We start from the raw sequence: 19,072 nt of genomic DNA on the forward strand, positions 1-19,072 counted from the left end.
CTCTTGTCTACGCGACCCCGGTACCAAATGTAGAGACTATTCGTGCTCGTATTGTGGACGGCTGTGATACAATACGCCATTCTCCAGGGCTGCATCAGCGCATCAGGGATTCCATGCGACGGAGGGTGGATGCATGTATCCTCGCTAACGGAGGAGATTTTGAACATTTCCTGTAACAGTGTTTGAAGTCACGCTGGTACGTTCTGTTGCTGTGTGATTCCATTCCATGATTAATGTGATTTGAAGAGAAGTAATAAGATGAACTGTAACATGGAAAGTAAGCGTTTGCGGACACATGTCCACATAACATGTTCTCTTCCTTTGTGTGTGAGGAATTTCCTGAAAGTTTGGCCGTAGCTTTTTGTAACACCCTGTATGTACAATAGCACAGAGTCGTTGTTGTTGCAAACTGTGCCAAGTACGAGAATGAGAATGCAGTCACACTAGGCACGGTCATGTACTATGTGACGTAAACGTTGTAATGATTCTTTAAGTTTTTGATCTGAGGATGACCGAGTGCCGAAACGCGTAATTGGAAATAGTACAGTGGGACGTAGACAGAGAAACTGTGTGCACACGCGGAGGCGACGCAGGCGTTCTGGCAGGCAGAGCGTGGCGCGCAGCCGGACGGACAGTCAGCCGTCGCTGGTCCTTGCCCCGGGCCCGCGGCGCTGGCGTCACGGCACTTGTGCGCGGCGTCACTCGCTGCGTCTGCAGGGCGCCCGCTGCCAGCTGCCCGCCGCGGCTCCAGCTGCCGCCGGCTAAATGCAGACGTCTGCCGTCATCCCTCACTCACGCGCCCTGGCCTTCTACGGACACCGGCGCCCGCAAACACGGATGACTCTGCTGTCTTCATCGCGGTGCACCGTCTCAGGCGAAAACACTGCAGCGACGTACGTCGTCGAGTCGCCTCACTATGACCCCCTTCTCGTTGTGTAGTGTACAAATCGTGGTTCGTCACAGTTATTCTTGAGCAACTAAATCAGAGACACGCATTTATTAACACACTGACGGAAGAAAAGTTCGCAAAACCAAGATGGAGTTCTGCGACAAATGGTGCAAATGGCTCTGAGCACTATGGGACTTGACATCTGAGGTCATCAGTCCCCTAGAACTTAGAATACTTAAACCTAACTAACCTAAGGACATCACACACTCGCATTCGGGACGACGACGGTTCAATCCCACGTCCGGTCATCCTAATTTAGGTTTTCCGTGATTTTCCTAAATCGCTCCAGGCAAATGCCAGGATGATTCCTTTGAAAGGACACGGCCGACTTCCTTCCCCATCCTTCCCTAATCCAATGAGACCGATGAAAATGGTTCAAATGGCTCTGAGCACTATGGGACTTAACTGCTGTGGTCATCAGTCCCCTAGAACGTAGAACTACTTAAACCTAACTAACCTAAAGACATCACACACATCCATGCGCGAGGCAGGATTCGAACCTGAGACTGTAGCGGTTACGCGGTTCCAGACTGAAGCGCCTAGAACCGCATGGCCACACCGGCCGGCCTGAGGCCGATGACCTCGCAGTTTTGTCTCCTCCCCCAAATCAACCCAACCCAACATCACAGACATCCATGCCCGAGGCAGGATTCGAACCTGCGACAGTAGCAGTCGCGCGGTTCCGGAGTGAACCGCCTAGAACCGCTTGGCCACCGCGGCCGGCTGTTCTGCGACATAAATGAAAGTTCATAGGCGTGTTTCTACATCCAAAAGATAATGTCTGTATAAATTTCGAATCAAACGCATAACGTAACTTAACTTTGTGTTCTGCCTTACGGCAGGTCCTGTCATGGGGGAAGCCTCGTCAGAGAGGTCCACTGCATGAGCGTCTAGCGAAGTGACTCCAGTGGTGGTTTCCCGTTGCCTTCCACTGATGATGATGAAATGATAATGAGGACAACACAACACCCAGTCCCAGAGCGGAGAAAATCTCCGATCCAACCGGGAATCGAACCCCGGCCTCTTGGGGTGACAGGCCGCGACGCTGACCACTTTTTTTTTAATCTCATTTTGTTCGCTATTGTTCGTTGCATCTGCTCGGAGCGGACGTCGTAAGACATCCGTTTAAGTTCGTTGTTGTTCGATTAGCTATGTTTTTTTTTTATTACAGAGGGCTGCTAACCCTCTGACCGAACACGCTGAGCTACCGTGCCGGCAGCTTCTCAGCTACCGTGGCGGACAAACGCATAGGAGTGATGCAAGTAGCGGCACTGTGAAGATGCAAGTCAGGTTTCCTGTAAATACACGCTGTAACGGTCGTGAATGTTAGTTACCTTTGAGACTGGACGTGGTGATTTGATGTTACTCAATAATGCCTTTAAGGCGACGAAAACGCCATTACAACATCTGACTGAGTTTGAACGAGGTCGTGCAATAGGGCTACGAGAAGTTAGGTATTCCTTCTGTGATATTCGAGAAAGACTTGGAGCGAATGTAGCCACTCTACGTCACTGCCGGCGGAGGTGGTCACGGGAATGTAGCGTCGCAGGAAGACTGGGCTCTGCCCGGCCACTTGCCACTACCGAGAGGGCATCGTGTTAAGTGTATGGCTCTGGCCCATCCTACTGCATCTGCAGCAGCAATTTGAGAGGCAGTTGGCGCTGTAGTGGTACGACGAACTGTTCAAAATCGCTTACTTCAAGGACAGCTCCGAATCAGACGCCCTACAGCGTGCATTCCACCGACCCCAAACCTCCGCCATTTGCGATTTCGGTGGTGTCAAGCGAGAGGTCAGTGGAGGGCAGGGTGGATGTCTGTTGTGATTTTTCATGAAAGCTGCTTGTGCCTCGGAGTCAGTGATGGCCGTGTGTTGGTTAGGAGGAGCCAGTTGAGGGCCTGCAATCAACCTATCTGCACGCTAGACGCATTGGAGCTTGGAACTACACCTGGAGCTATACTGTGGTTTCGTATGACAGCAGGACCACTCTCGTGGTTATCCCATGCACCATGACTGCACATTTGTACGTCGGTCTAGAGGTTCGATCTATTGTGGTGCCATTCAAGAACAGCATTCCAGACGGTCTTTTCCAACAGGGCAACACTCATCCACATATCGCTGTTAAAACCCAACGTGCTGTACAGAGTCTCGACATGTTTCCCTAGCCTCCATCAGATCTGTCTCCAGTGGAGCACATATGCTTTAGAACGACAACTCCACCGTCTTCAACAAACAGCATCAACTTTGTGACTATGTAGACTTTCCCGACGTATTAGCATATCAAATTCTTGTCGAGTTTCCACCCGGATCAAACTGTCATCTGAGCACAATATTTCAGCGGTCCACCTGGCCGCCATCATCAGGTGAGAAAGACTACGCTGCTCTCGCCGATAACTGATTCCACTCAATTGATTCCACCTTTATATGCATCGGACGTACAACAGCGCATGCGCTACTTACAGTGCCCACGCGCTCAATCATTCCTGCTGCCCCCTGGAGAGAAAAACAGCTGCAGCGCCTCCGGTGGTGAATACTGTCGAAAACGATATATCATTACAACGGCATCTGAATAATCATTTGTAACGATATATCTTTTTCGACAGCATTCACCATCGGAGGCGCTGCAACTCTTTTTGGCGCCAGGTGGCAGCAGGAATAACTGAGCGCGTCCGCACTGTATCTAGCGCATGTTGTACTTTCGATGCATACAAAGGTGCAGTTATTTGCGATTGGAATCAGTTATCGGCGAGAGCAGCGTAGCCTTTCTCACCTGATGATGGCGGCCAGGTGGACCGTTGAAATATTGTGCTCAGATGACAGTTTGATCCGGCTGGAAACCCGACAAGAGTCTGATAGCATCAACGTTGCCCATACTGACTGACCAGGTGCAACAGGCATGGCACTTCGTCCCACAAACTGACATCTGGCAACTGTAAAACAGAATGCTTTTACGTTTGCGTGCTTCCATTCAACATTTTGGTGGTAACACCCGTTGTCCATGTACTGAAACTTCCCCTTTGAAGGAAAAGAATGACTGTGCTGGTAAAACTTCTACGTTACTAGATTTTCAAACTCCAAAGTGAAACTGAACGACTTGAGACTGTTTTCTCTTTACTTATTCTGATCACTTCTAAACTGATACACAATATTTTACCGCAACGCAATCGGACTTTTAATAATCCTTACAAAAGAATAATCCTGACTAACAATAACCTATACCCTTCATGAACCACTTACCTCACAAAAATCTTCGATACTCGAACTACTGCAACACAGCAAGCGCCAATACTGCCAGCTAAGTAAAAGATTCTAACTACTGAAGGTACAAGCTACTGATAGGCATATAGTCAGCAAATGAAAGATTTTGATAGAGAACAAACAATGTATTTACCTTAATAGTGTTCACAAGTCATCTTGCACCAGTGCCTGTCGGGAATCCTGAAGTGTAGTAGGGGTTTGAAGATCTGCAGCGATACGTCAACCGAGAGCTTCCCAGACATGCTTGATGGGCAGCGATACGTCGACCGAGAGCATCTCAGACGTGCTCGATGGGGTCTAGGTCTGGAGAACAGGCAGGCCACTCCATTAGCCTGATATCCTCCGTTTCAAGGTTCTCCTCCACGATGGCACCTCAGTGGGGCCGTGCGTTATCATCCATCAGGAGGAAGGTGGGCCCACTGCACCCCTGAAAAGGCGGACATACTGGTGCAAAATGACGTCCCGATACACCTCACCTGTTACAGTTCCTCTATCGAAGATATACAGGAGTGTACGTACACCAATCATAATCCCACCCCACACCATCCAACCATGATCTCCACACAGGTCCCTTTCAAGGTCATTAAGGGGTTGGTATCTGGCTCCTGATTCACGCCAGATGAAAACCCGGAGAGAATCACTGTTCAGACTATACCTGGACTCGCCCTTGAACATAACCCGGGACCACTGTTCCAATGACCATGTGCTGTGTTCTTGACACCAGACTTTATGGGTTCTCCTGTGACCAGGGGTCAGTGACATGGACATTGCAGGACTCTGGGCGAATAAACTATGTCTGTTCAGTCGTCTGTAGACTGTGTGTCTGCAGACAACTGTTTCAGTGGCTGCGGTAAGGTCCCAAGCAAGGCTACCCACAGTACTCCATGGCAGTCTGCGGGCACTGATGGTGAGATATCGCTCTTCTTGTGGTGTTGTACGCTGTGGACATCCCGTACTGTAGCGGCTGGACACGTGTCCTGTCTGCTGGAATCGTTGCCATAATCTTGAGATAACACTTTGTGGCACATGGAGGGCCCGTACTACGACCTGCTGTGTTTCACCAGCCTCCAGTCGCCCTAGTATTCTACCTCTGGTAACGTCACCAATATGTATTCTTCGAGCCGTTTTCAACACCCAGTCACCATTAGCACGTCTGAAAACGTCTGCACACTTACACGCTGCACCGTTCTCTTTCATGCAGCAACACACCTCTGCGAATGTGGACTGCTACCAGCGCCACCGTGCGACGACTGCAGGTCAACTGCACCGCATGGTCATACCTCAAGGTGATTTAAATCCGAAAACCGCCCACCAGAGCGTTGTTTCACCATGTGTCACCATTATCCTTGAGTTATTAGCATGAGTGTATTTTGCCATTTACAGTATACCATGGCAGCAGGCAAATAGTTCAGAAACTTAGCCGTATCGGAAATGCTTCCACCATTGGCTCTAAATCCAAAGATCATGTCCCTTTGTATGTCAAATAAGTCGCTCGATTTCCGCATACAACAACGCAGCACTGTTTAGCACGTCTTTTTTTTTCTTTATTGAGTTTAGATTCCCCCCGAAGGGGGAGGGCTGGTAGCAGCTTAGCACGCCACTCTTCAGCCTACAGAATTTGTTTTAAAAAGATGAAGATAATAAATAATAAAAGCAGGCGATAAAATCGGTGACTTAAATGGTAAAATGGTGGAGAATCGTGGAACTTAAAACATAAAACAAAGGGTTGATGATGCTAATAAAATACATATGAAGCAGACAGGTAAAAGAATAGACAGACAATTACAAGAACATGGCGACAATCTGGTTTCTGTTTGCAAGAGATATAAAATTCACACCCAGTGACAGCATGGTTTCTGTTCGCAACACTTTGGAAAGACGACCAACACCGAAGATTCACTTGAACACTGCACTGAAAAACTGGCACAAATATACCACAGCCGAGGGCAGACTGGGGGAACCTGGACAGATGATGGGAAAGGAAAGGCGGGGGGGGGGGGGGGGGGGGGGGGGGAAGGAGAGGAAAAAACGAAGTGGTGGGAGGGAGGAAAGGAGCTGATGGAGGACGAGGACCCATAAGAGGGGGGGCGGGTGCTGGGTAGACGCAACAGGGAGTGGGGAAAGGCAGAGGAGGGGTATACAAAAGGACTCGGGCGGGAGGGGAGGCAGGGAGAGGTTAGGTGGGGAGAAAACAGGATGGAAGGGGGAGAAGAGGGAGCCCGGGGAAAGGGCAGAGGAATGGAGGGGGGATGAGGATCAGAGTTGATAGGAGGGATAAACGGAGGGACAGAGGGCATCATCTGGGAGGGGGAGTTGACGGAAGCCACCTTGGGAAAGGAGATGAAAGGTGTAGAGATGGAGGGTAGGAGGGACACAACTGTGAAGGTGTGGCAGGGGCCGGGCACGGGAGAGGAGAGGAGAGGAGAGGAGCAACCAGGTTTCCCACGTCCTCCCAATCCGCTTTATATACCCTCCACTGTTAGTGCTGACACCTGGCGTCTGTGGTTGGTTATTTCACATTGACGTCGAACATAGGCGGTGGTCAAATAAATGTGACTGGACCGTGTAAATCGTTAAAACATTTCTTTACATCGGAATATATCACGTGTCTTCTGCAAGATTATCACATGAAGCAAGCTGACACACAAGGTGAATGTAATACAACACAAATATCATCAAACCGCTCAGCTGTGGCAGGTTAGCTGAAGATAATTTTGGGAAGGTTTCTTGTAGTTCGGCTTTTTTCGTTGCCGCAATGCTCCTCTGCAATGTACTGAAGATATTCCTGCATTTGAGCTTTATTATTAGTGAGGACAATACATATTGTCCTATTAGCCATATTGCACTGTTGTTCTTTGGTTCCCGGTAGGCATTCCATCTTTTAAATTTATTGTGTTCTCGGATGTCCTGTTTATAATTATCAGTTTTTATGTGCTTTTCCTTGTGAACATTTTCCCACATCAAGAATGATCGTTTGGTTAAGTCCAGGTCACAAAAAAGTCATATACGCAGGAAGTTTAGAAAATAAGTTCACCTGTCGTCCCATGATAACGACACTGGGCAACAAGAGTGACGCATTGTCAGAAATGAGTACATGTTACGGGTTTTTCTGCACACACAGTATTGCTGCGGTATAGACAACAGATGCGCCACAGCTTACGTTTAAAATGGCACAGCGACTGGATACGTGCTCTCTGCACAGCGGACCGTTTATGCGCTCTTTAACTGTCCATCACAGTCGACGGCTATACTCGTCGCCAACAAGCTGTTGCCGTGGGTAGTTGATATTGGCGGGGGCGGTTTGTCCCGAATCGCTCACAGTATACCCTTGACACGATGAAATCCGAATAGCTTGGCGCCTGGACGACCCTACGTATGAAGAGCACCATGTGTCGGACGTCCTAGATCCGGCATCGTGCCAAACTTGCACTCAACTGTGACGGCTACGCGCGGTAAACGGTCCGTCAACATCACAGCAGTCACGTGCAACCATTCTATTCGCAGTGGCAACAGGAGTGCTCTGTACTGACAACACTATCCTTTTTTGACTGCCTCAGTCCACTGTTATAATTATTATTATTACACAGTAGAATGCTCGCGTTCCTATTCGTTCCATTGTTCACACGGTCTAATAGTTACAGTACATTTTCGATCATTTCCATTGCAGTTTCTTTCTCCCTATTGTAAGACATCCACACTCCACACGAGAGAATAATAAATACGTAACATTTGTTTATTTTCCACTTCTTTTACATGAAGCCATAAATGTTAGCGCTCATTGCAGCATAAGTTCAGAAGCTCTTCGCTCTTTGATCACCTTTTTCATATATTTTCTATCAAAAACTTTCTCATGTTACAATCCTTTTGAAACACTGTCTCTCTCTCTCTCTCTCGGTGTATGTATATGTGTGTGTGTGTGTGTGTGTGTGTGTGTGTGTGTGTGTGTGTGTGCACTGCTCTCCTCTCAACCTCTCAATACTATGAAAACTGAAAAAATTTTCGACAGCCGAGATCGATAAAATCATTTATTCACATACACGATGCTTCACAATTTATGTTACACACTTATAGTGGTTGTAGAGGGGACTTAGTAGATCAGATTTTACATAGCAAACCATGTCGTAAAAGTCATACAACGACACTACAGAGCATCAAAGTTATAGACATGGCCGCCTGTAAATGTATAAATATACAAGGTGATCCTGTGATAATGTTGCAAACTTGCAAGGATGATGGAGAAGGATTAATGTATCGGAAACCAGGGAGTTGAAAGTTATAAGCGAAAACAGTTCTCATAGCTCTGACAGTGGAATTCATGTACTGGTACTGTTTTGGCTAAGATTGTAGGGTAGGCAACTTGCAACTTTCACAGGTGGTAGCATGGACAAAAACAAGGAAAAAGGTCCATTAAACATAGGTTCTAAAATCCATACCTGAGGAGCTATAAGCACTTCTTCATCTTCGCTACTGTTAAACACATCACCTCTATTGATCAAGTGTTCGTAGCTATTAAGGTAAGCATTTTAGATCCAATGTTTACTGGACGTTTATTTCTTGTTCCATCTCTGTAAGTTGCATACGCTACAATCTTAGCAACAACAATACCACTACATCTGTTTTCTCTTATAACTTTCGACTCGTTCGTTTCTGTTACAGGGACCCTCACCTCAAGTTGATACATTTATATTTCTGCACCATTGTAGGACGTTTGTAACATCGTAACGGAATCGCCTGCATTACATTTATGAGCGCCGGCGCCTATAACTTAGTCGATCTGTAGCGTCGTTGGATGGCACTTTCGGACATGGTTTGTTACGTAAAACTTGATTTACGAAGTCCCCTCTACAACCTATAGTAGCGTGTAGCATAAATTGTAAAACCCCTTGTAGGTTACCGGTTTCGGCAATTCTCTGTTGCCACCCTCAGATCTGTGTTTACATTATTACACAATATTATCCTTCAGTACGGAATGTGTTGCTATTCAAAGTATGTCCATGTTGGTATCATGAACTATACAAACGATACCAACATGGGCGTGCATTGCACAGCACCATTTACTACACTGAAGGAGAATATTGTGTAATGAATTATGTAAACATAAATCCTAAATGGCAACTATACAAACGATACCAACATGGGCATACATTGTATAGCCCTATTTACTCTACTGAAAGTGAAGATTGTGTAATGACGTAAATATAAATCCGAAGTTGGCAACGGAGAATTGCCGAAACCGGTAATCTACAGAGTGTTTCACAGTTCATCTTACACGCTTCTAGTGGTTGTAGAGGGAACCTAGTAGATCAAGTTTTACGCAACAACCCACTGCCGAAACTGGTAATCTATATGAATGAATGATTTTAGCGATCTTGTTATTTTAAAATTTAGTCAGCGTTCATAATACTACTGCTAGCCACCAAACTGACGATGTCAGAGGTGTACACTCTCAGTATTATTCCCGATCTGAAGGCGTGTAAAAAGAAGACATCGATGTGAAAGACAAGTTACTACACATACCTTAAAACAGAAGATTTATAAGGGGAGTAATCACGCTCGATGTTTCAAGATGAGGCCTCCACCATTCATCATCATCATCATCATCATTTAAGACTGATTATGCCTTTCAGCGTTCAGTCTGGAGCATAGCCCCCCTTATAAAATTCCTCCATGATCCCCTATTCAGTGCTAACATTTGTGCCTCTTCTGATGTTAAACCTATTACTTCAAAATCATTCTTAACCGAATCCAGGTACCTTCTCCTTGGTCTGCCCCGACTCCTCCTACCCTCTACTGCTGAACGCATGAGTCTCTTGGGTAACCTTGCTTCTCCCATGCGTGTAACATGACCCCACCATCTAAGCCTGTTCGCCCTGACTGCTACATCTATAGAGTTCATTCCCAGTTTTTCTTCGATTTCCTCATTGTGGACACCCTCCTGCCATTGTTCCCATCTACTAGTACCTGCAATCATCCTAGCTACTTTCATATCTGTAACCTCAACCTTATTGATAAGGTAACCTGAATCCACCCAGCTTTCGCTCCCATACAACAAAGTTGGTCGAAAGATTGAACGGTGCACAGATAGCTTAGTCTTGGTACTGACTTCCTTCTTGCAGAAGAGAGTAGATCGTAGCTGAGCGCTCACTGCATTAGCCTTGCTACACCTCGCTTCCAGTTCTTTCACTATGTTGCCATCCTGTGAGAATATGCATCCTAAGTACTTGAAACCGTCCACCTGTTCTAACTTTGTTCCTCCTATTTGGCACTCAATCCGTTTATATTTCTTTCCCACTGACATTACTTTCGTTTTGGAGATGCTAATCTTCATACCATAGTCCTTACATTTCTGATCTAGCTCTGAAATATTACTCTGCAAACTTTCAATCGAATCTGCCATCACAACTAAGTCATCCGCATATGCAAGACTGCTTATTTTGTGTTCACATATCTTAATCTCACCCAGCCAGTCTATTGTTTTCAACATATGATCCATAAATAATATGAACAACAGTGGAGACAGGTTGCAGCCTTGTCTTACCCCTGAAACTACTCTGAACCATGAACTCAGTTTACTGTCAACTCTAACTGCTGCCTGACTATCCATGTAAAGACCTTTAATTGCTTGCAAAAGTTTGCCTCCTATTCCATAATCTCGTAGAACAGACAATAACTTCCTCCTAGGAACCCGGTCATATGCCTTTTCTAGATCTATAAAGCATAGATACAATTCCCTGTTCCACTCATAACACTTCTCCATTATTTGTCGTAAGCTAAAGATCTGGTCCTGACAACCACTAAGAGGCCTAAACCCACACTGATTTTCATCCAATTGCTCCTCAACTAATACTCGCACTTTCCTTTCAACAATACCTGAGAAGATTTTACCCACAACGCTGATTAAAGAGATACCTCTGTAGTTGTTACAATCTTTTCTGTTTCCATGTTTAAAGATTGGTGTGATTACTGCTTTTGTCCAGTCTGATGGAACCTGTCCCGACTCCCAGGCCATTTCAATTATCCTGTGTAGCCATTTAAGACCTGACATTCCACTGTACTTGATGAGTTCCGACTTAATTTCATCCACCCCAGCTGCTTTATTGCACTGCAATCTATTGACCATTTTCTCCACTTCCTCAAACGTGATCCTATTTCCATCATCATTCCTATCCCATTCTGCCTCGAAATCTGAAACATTACTGATCGTATTTTCACCTACATTGAGCAACTCTTCAAAATATTCCCTCCATCTGCCCAAGGCATCCACAGGATTCACCAGCAGTTTTCCTGACCTGTCCAAAATACTTGTCATTTCCTTCTTACCTCCCTTTCGAAGACTGCTAATTACACTCCAGAATGGTTTTCCAGCAGCTTGACCCAATGTCTCCAACCTGTTTCCAAAGTCTTCCCAAGATTTCTTCTTGGATGCTGCAATTATCTGTTTGGCTTTGTTTCTTTCTTCAACATAACTTTCTCTGTCTACCTGAGTTCTAGTATGTAGCCATTTTTGATACGCCTTCTTTTTCCTTTTACAGGCTGTCTTGACTGTGTCATTCCACCAAGCTGTTTGCTTCCTCCTACTTTTACACACTACTGTTCCAAGACATTCTTTAGCCACTTCTAGTACTGTGTCCCTGTACCTTGTCCATTCCTTTTCCAATGACTGTAATTGACTACATTCAACTAACTGGTACCTTTCTGAGATCGCTGTTATGTACTTGTGCCTGATTTCCTTATCTTGAAGTTTCTCCACTCTTATCCTCCTACATATGGACCTGACCTCCTGCACTTTCGGCCTCGCAATCCCAATTTCACTGCAGATTAAATAATGATCAGTGTCATCAAAGAATCCCCTGAATACACGTGTGTCCCTCACAGCCTTCCTGAATTCCTGATCTGTTATTATATAGTCAATGACAGATCTGGTTCCCCTGCTTTCCCAAGTATACCGGTGAATGTTCTTATGTTTAAAAAAGGAGTTTGTGATTACTAAGCCCATACTGGCACAGAAATCCAAGAATTGCTGCCCGTTCCTGTTGGCCTCCATATCCTCTCCAAATTTACCCATAACCTTTTCGTACCCTTCTGTTCGATTTCCAATCCTGGCGTTAAAATCACCCATGAGCAGAACATTGTCCTTGTCCTTTACTCTAACAACTACATCACTGAGTGCCTCATAAAAACTATCCATCTTATCTTGATCAGTCCCTTCACAATGCGAATATACTGACACAATCCTAATTTTCTTGCTAGACACTGTCAAATTATCCACATCAGTCGTTCGTTTACATACCTTATTGCAACTACGCTGGGTTCCATTTCTTTCCTGATGTAAAGCCCTACACCCCATTGTGCTATTCCTGCTTTGACTCCTGACAAGTAGACCTTGTATTCTCCCACTTCTTCTTCTTTCTCACCCCTTACCCGAATGTCACTAACAGCTAAAACGTCCAGCCCCATCTTACTTGCAGCCTCTGCCAGCTCTACCTTCTTCCAAGAGTAGCCCCCATTGATATTAATAGCTCCCCATCTCATTACCATTTGTTTGCCAAGTCGTATCTTAGGAGTCCCTGGTTTGTCAGTTAGAGGTGGGACTCCGTCACCTCCAAAGGTCCGAGGCCTTTTGCTCTGATTGTTGCCAGCATCATATTTAAAGTACCAGGGAAGCAGGTTGCTAGCCTTACTTGCCCCGAGTCCCATTGGGTTTTACCCCTAACGGCTGAGGGACTAACCGGTGGATTTGGTAGTCTTTGCCGTATGAGCACAAAGGTGACCACGACTCAGAATATGTCCGAGATGCCCAGCCTTATTCCAAAGTAACTGGTATCCCGACTGCCGGGACCACTTACTTGGCCACTCATACGTTGCCCGTGGTTCATGAACTAGGACATGACTACAGGAACCCACACCATGAACCACGCCTCCACCATTAAGAAGATTAAATTTATCAGAACTCATGAACCTTCATTTGATGTTCTTAACAATGCAAAAGAACACTCGCCACTAAATCATTATTTCTAGTACACTGTTTTCTAGTAGTAACTGTAATTTACCTAGATTATCAAAAAATGATTTAAGGCCAGCGTATCAGTTCCTTCCAGTAGAAGATTTGCAAAGAACTAAGCAAACAACTATTTTTTGTGGCCCTTAAAGTTAGTCTAGGTTAAATTGTACCGAACATCCCTTGTCTTTTGCACTATGTAGTCACAAGCATGTGAGCTGTACAACTGATACATTTTACCACCAAAACATAATCACATCTGCTACACATACCTGTACTATTACCAACATTTCTCTGTGAATTTGCTAATAGCAATAGCATATTTATTACAAAAGAATGGAAGTTCGACGACCGTAGTGTGTAAGACTCATCTTGCAGGTGAGAATTCTGTAAACCAACGCTTACCTTGAGTACATGTGATTTGGAGTACAGAAGTAGATTTTTTTGTTCTTCTAAACAAGATTGTATGTATGAAAACAGATCACAAGGTTACCCGCAGATTAGATCGAAAGCGAAATTGTAGAGATGAAAATCATAAGATATTTTACGAGAGCGTGCTGAAAGGTAATTTCTCCGAAATTTTAAGTAAAAGCTCTTAAAGCTTTTTAAATAATAGAAATGTTATTAACATCCTACATTTTTTTCTTCATGTCTACGTATTCTGCACTCCTCTTACGGAAGAGGCCTCCGGATTGTAGCGTGTAATGGAGGCCGACCGGAGTGGCCGAGCGGTTCAAGGCGCTACAGTCTGGAACCGCGCGACCACTGCGGTCGCAGGTTCGAATCCTGCCTCGGGCATGGATGTGTGTGATGTCCTTTGGTTAGTTAGGTTTAAGTAGTTCTAAGTTCTAAGGGACTGATGACCTAAGAAGTCCCATAGTGCTCAGAGCCATTTGAACCATTTTGTGTAATGGAGCACTGCCTCCTTCAGCATGACAATGCCAGACCAAACACGAGCGCTACGACATCTGCACCAATCCGACGCATTGAGTTCACTGTCATCGATCATCGTCCATAAAGACCAGACATGACCCCACCCGATTTTCATCTGTTTCCAAAACTTAAAGAACATCTTCGGGGACTTAACTTTGACAGCGATGAAGTGGTGCAAGCAGTGTTGGGTTGTGGTTCCGCTAACAGAGTCAAACATTCTCTAACGACGGTATCAACAAACTCGTCCCTCTTTGGGACTGTGTTGATAAATAAATATGTAGACACGAGGGGCTAAGAAATAGCATGTTAATAACATTTGTTTTATTTAAAAAATTCGGAGACATTACTTTACAGCACGCACTCGTAGATTCACTGCCTGTAGAACTACGCCGTGCCATTTAATCATGTTTCCATCTCAATCATGATATCGCGTATGTTTACACTGTGAACCAGAATATGATAGACAATATCTCGGACGTTGTGAGAGATATTTTCTGAGTACAGTATTTAGGCAATAGGGCCCCGCAGTTACCGGTGGTTCGTTACAGAACAATTGCTCTTCGTTTAATTTCTAACCCTTTTTCTATGTATCTCACTGAAAATATCTCCACAAAATTGCATAAGTTGGCTGTATGCACTGCATGTGTTATTCGGAAGCAAATTTGTTGCATTCACGTACGGTACCTGCTGTTTTCAACAGTAAAGCTCACTTTCCTATCTGCCTTCAATTTTCCATTCAGTACTGCTCGGTTCTGTCTCGGGACTCTTTTTCAGGCTGGGTTTTTGCATTGCTCTCTTTTATGTGTTGAACGTTTTATTGTTTGAATGTTACAAGCTTTCTTCACGGTATTTTCACCGAATACAGGTAAATGGGGTAACGAAACGAATTAATCATAATTATATCATTACTCTGTAGCGAGTCAACGCAGACCACGGTTTCCCTTAAGCAAAGTATCAGAAAATATCTCTGAAAATCCTGTGAAATTTTGTCGATGGATTCAGTTTCATCTATACAAACCAACTATATTCGCCTTTCAGTTTTCTATTCTCGTTTGGCTCTTTTTGTTTGTCTGATGCAAATTTTACCTTCCTCTTGCAGACCTCCTCTACCGTCAGAGCATCGTGATTAACAACATCCTGTTTGATGTGGAAGTAGTGGACATTACGGGAGAAACGGTAAGTATTTATGAACAGAAATTACGCCTTGTAGCTTAATTAGAATTTATCATGCCTCTCTACGACCTGCCGTGGGCTTTGTTTTCCATCACCATTCACCTCCATTCAGCACTTCTGCTAGTTTTCTGTTTCCAGCCATACACGGTGATTGCTTGCAGGTCTTTCGTGTGTCTTCTAAACATCATTGTTTTGAACTATCCCTTTTTCCATAAAAAATATCATCCGTGGTAGACAGTTATCTGCCATTCCACCTAAGAAGCTTAGACACCTTAGCACCTCAGCAGAGAACGCAAATCCAAAATAAGTACTTCGCAACAATTAAAAGAACACACGTAGCTAATGTAAATAAGTATGAAGCGATCATTACTGAATTCAGACCCACCTTTCGGGTACGTTAATCGTGAAATCGCTCACTTTTTGAAAGTGTAAAAATAAGGGAAATGATACTGATAATTTCGGTTTTCCTATATCACTCGTGAGAATATGTGACTTCCCTTCTTACAAAGTTACGACCGATATCCTACAAAATATTTGTGCAGCTGACCAAGTATTCCATCACGGATGACCTTGATATCGAGACACTGAGCAATAATCTCCTTCCTTTTCGAATGTGATACGCGTTTATTTACTAATAATGTAACAGACCATTTCTAGACCTGGTAGACTTAGTTACTCTTTAAATTCATCTGGCAGAGAGTAGTTTAAATTCTGAGTAATCTCTTGATAGACGCCTGCATTGTGGAGGCAATCAGGTGCATCCGTTTTTCGGTGACATGTGGCTGCGGCAATGTGTATGTAGGCGAATCGGGAAGAACAAAGAACGGATTAAGGAACACGAACGGCACACGCGGCTAAAACTTCCGAAAAGCGGTTGAAATTTCCAAGAATGCATCTAATTTCAATAGAGAGGACGGCTATAGGCTTCCGGCATCGTGGCTCCCCGCCATCAAAGAAGTGAATATGCGGCAGCGGCGTGCGAGCGATGTAAACAACGCGCTGAAAGTCACCTCGGCGGACAATAATATTTTGGGTCAACATTCCCCCTCTTTTGCTCTGTTTCGCATCTAGCCAATGGGGACGGCCAACCAATAGCAGCAGGAGGAGTTTCAACTAATAACTCTGCTCCAGCGTTAGTGTGGAGCAGTGCCTTTCTATCCAATGACGATGGGACACCAATAGTATCCACAAGAGTGTAGCCAATTACGCCCCTTCTTCTGCATATTAGCCTATGACCATGGCCCACGAAAGGTAGCCGTAAGAATTTTGAAACTACCCCTTTTTTTTTTATTAAACACTGACCAACAGAATTTTCCTTGTCAAAGACAAGGCAAACTTAACGTATTCATTTATTACCCACAATACACAAGCTCAACGCAGTCTGACTGCTAACATCGACAACATGACTTCCAATAATTAACACAAAAGAATAACCCTGAATTACAAGAAGCCCTAATAATAATACAAATCCAAAAAACATGAAAATAAAGAAATATGAAACTACCTCCAACTCTGTTAATTGCCTAAACTCATTTCAACCACAAATCCCGATATGGAAACCCCATTCTTTTTCGTAAGTCACTGACCCCACAGAAAACCTTCATAACACGAATTACAAACAATTACAGCAAGTAACAACAACGGACAGCAAAATGAAAAGATTCTAACTACGATAGACTCTAACTACTAGGAGGCATTTGGTTAGCAAAAAAAAAATTTATTGTAGAGCAAACAATGTATTTAGAAAATTTTACCTTATTCATGTGGCATCCAGTACCAAAAATTATTTTGCTGTCAATAATTCCACTATCCATACATTATCAACCATACATCCATTATCAATGCTGTGTCTACCAGGTCTAGAAATGCTTTACAATGCATGTTCTACCAACACAGAGTCTCCACTAAGGTTATGTCCATACACGTCCCTATCAAGTCGCTAACTGCTAGTCCGTCCAATCACAGAGTTTAAACTAATCTCTGCCAGATGAATTTAAAGAGTAACTAAGTCTACCAGGTCTAGAAATGCTTTACAATGCATGTTCTGCCAACACAGAGTCTCCACTAAGATTATGTCCATACACTTCCCTATCAAGTCGCTAACTGCTAGTCCGTCCAATCACAGAATCTCTTGCGTAGAGCGCTGTCAGCGATATTAACACGGTCTCAAAATGGTTCAAATGGCTCTGACCACTATGGGACTTAACATCTGAGCTCGTCAGTGCCCTAGAACTTAGAAATACTTAAACCTAACTAACCTAAGGACATCAAACGCATCCATGGCCAAAGCAGGATTCGAACCTGCGATCGTAGAGGTCGCGCGGTTCCAGACTGAAGCGCCTAGAACCTTTCGGCCACACCGGCCGACAACACGGTCTCGTTTTGTATTATCGCGAAATAGGGGAAATAGTGCCACAGACATGATACTTGAATTGGAGTGGCAATCATTAAAACGAAGGCTTTTTTCGTTGCGACAGGATCTTCTCATGAAATTTCAATCACCAGTTTTATCCTCTCGATTGCAGAAACATTCTGCTGGCACCCACCTACATAGGGAGAAATGATCATCGCGATAAAATAAGAGAAATCAGGGCACTGAAAAATTAAAGTGCTTGATTTTCCCGCCCGCCGTTCGAGAGTGGAACGGTAGAGAGACAGCTTGAAGGTGGTTCATTGAACCCTCTGCCAGGCACTTAATTGTGAATAGCAGAGTAAGCACGTAGATGTAGGTGTAGATGTCTATAGCGCTGCCAACATACGAACACGCTACTTACAATTTTAACCAATAGTACCATTTCTCGAGTACGAACGCGGGAAAACTCCCCTTTATAAGAGAACGCGATACTGGGCTCTGGCAGTCTTCTAGCAGAAGTGGACACCGAAAGATCCCGAGGAAGACCCCAGAAGAGGTGTCGAAACGTCGATTAATTTAGAGGAAATATGAAGCGGCCTAATATCCCAGAAGATTTTAACTTCAGTAACAACGGTCACGAAAGCCTGCAGACTTACCAAAAACGACACCGCTTCGAAACCTCGCAGTTGTCTCCCATACCAACGCATAAGTTTGAAATTTTTATCACTGGTGCACTGATGCTACATGTGACGAAAAGCTCTGTAGTTCATGTGAGGTGTAAGGCAGGGCAATGATGTCACCTTGGCACCAAATTTCACCACAATTCTGCCGCACACGATGGGAAGGTTATCACGTCACCTCAAATCCGTATTTCACCCCTTCTTTTGATGCCCCAGTGATGGAAGTAAATTTAACATTTTTGGGGAAGATAGACGAAGAGTGGTGTTGCAGAAGAAGAATGGAGAATTTAACGTCACAAATTTGAAGCTGACTGTAAAGCATGGAGGTGGAAGTGTTCTTGACTGGAACTGTGTAACCACTTTTGGACTGGGCGAATTAGTGTTCATCGACAATATTATGGACAAATATGTCTAGCTTCACGTACTACAAAATAAACTGCTGAAGAACTGGAAATTTCAAACATGTTCAAGTTTTACCAGGACAATGACCCGCAGGAACATTTGTTGTACAAATGCCCGAAAGTCTTACGACCACCACCTCAATCATCAGACCTCAACCATTTTGAGAATTTTTGGTGAGAACTAGAGCGACATATTAAAAAAAAAACAATATCTTCCAAAGAGACTGTGAAGCGTCGATTAAAAGAAGGATGGGACGGTATCTGTAAGAGGGCTGTTCAATAAAGAATGATCATAATTTTTTATGGTTATAATTTCTCGCGGTAAAATT

The 19,072-nt window shown here is 44.4% G+C and overlaps 1 protein-coding gene across 1 annotated transcript in view; it reads left to right on the top strand.

Annotated features, from left to right (window-relative positions):
* LOC124593812 (ras-like protein family member 11B) overlaps positions 1 to 19,072 on the top strand; it is a 388,002-nt gene that overhangs the window by 254,360 nt on the left and 114,570 nt on the right. The window contains exon 4 of the mRNA XM_047132160.1: positions 15,236 to 15,312. Within this exon, the coding sequence (XP_046988116.1) occupies positions 15,236 to 15,312 (77 nt within the window). The remainder of the gene's footprint in view (positions 1 to 15,235; positions 15,313 to 19,072) is intronic.

This window comes from Schistocerca americana, chromosome 2, assembly GCF_021461395.2.
Source record: "Schistocerca americana isolate TAMUIC-IGC-003095 chromosome 2, iqSchAmer2.1, whole genome shotgun sequence".
NCBI classification, from domain to species: Eukaryota; Metazoa; Arthropoda; class Insecta; order Orthoptera; family Acrididae; genus Schistocerca; species Schistocerca americana.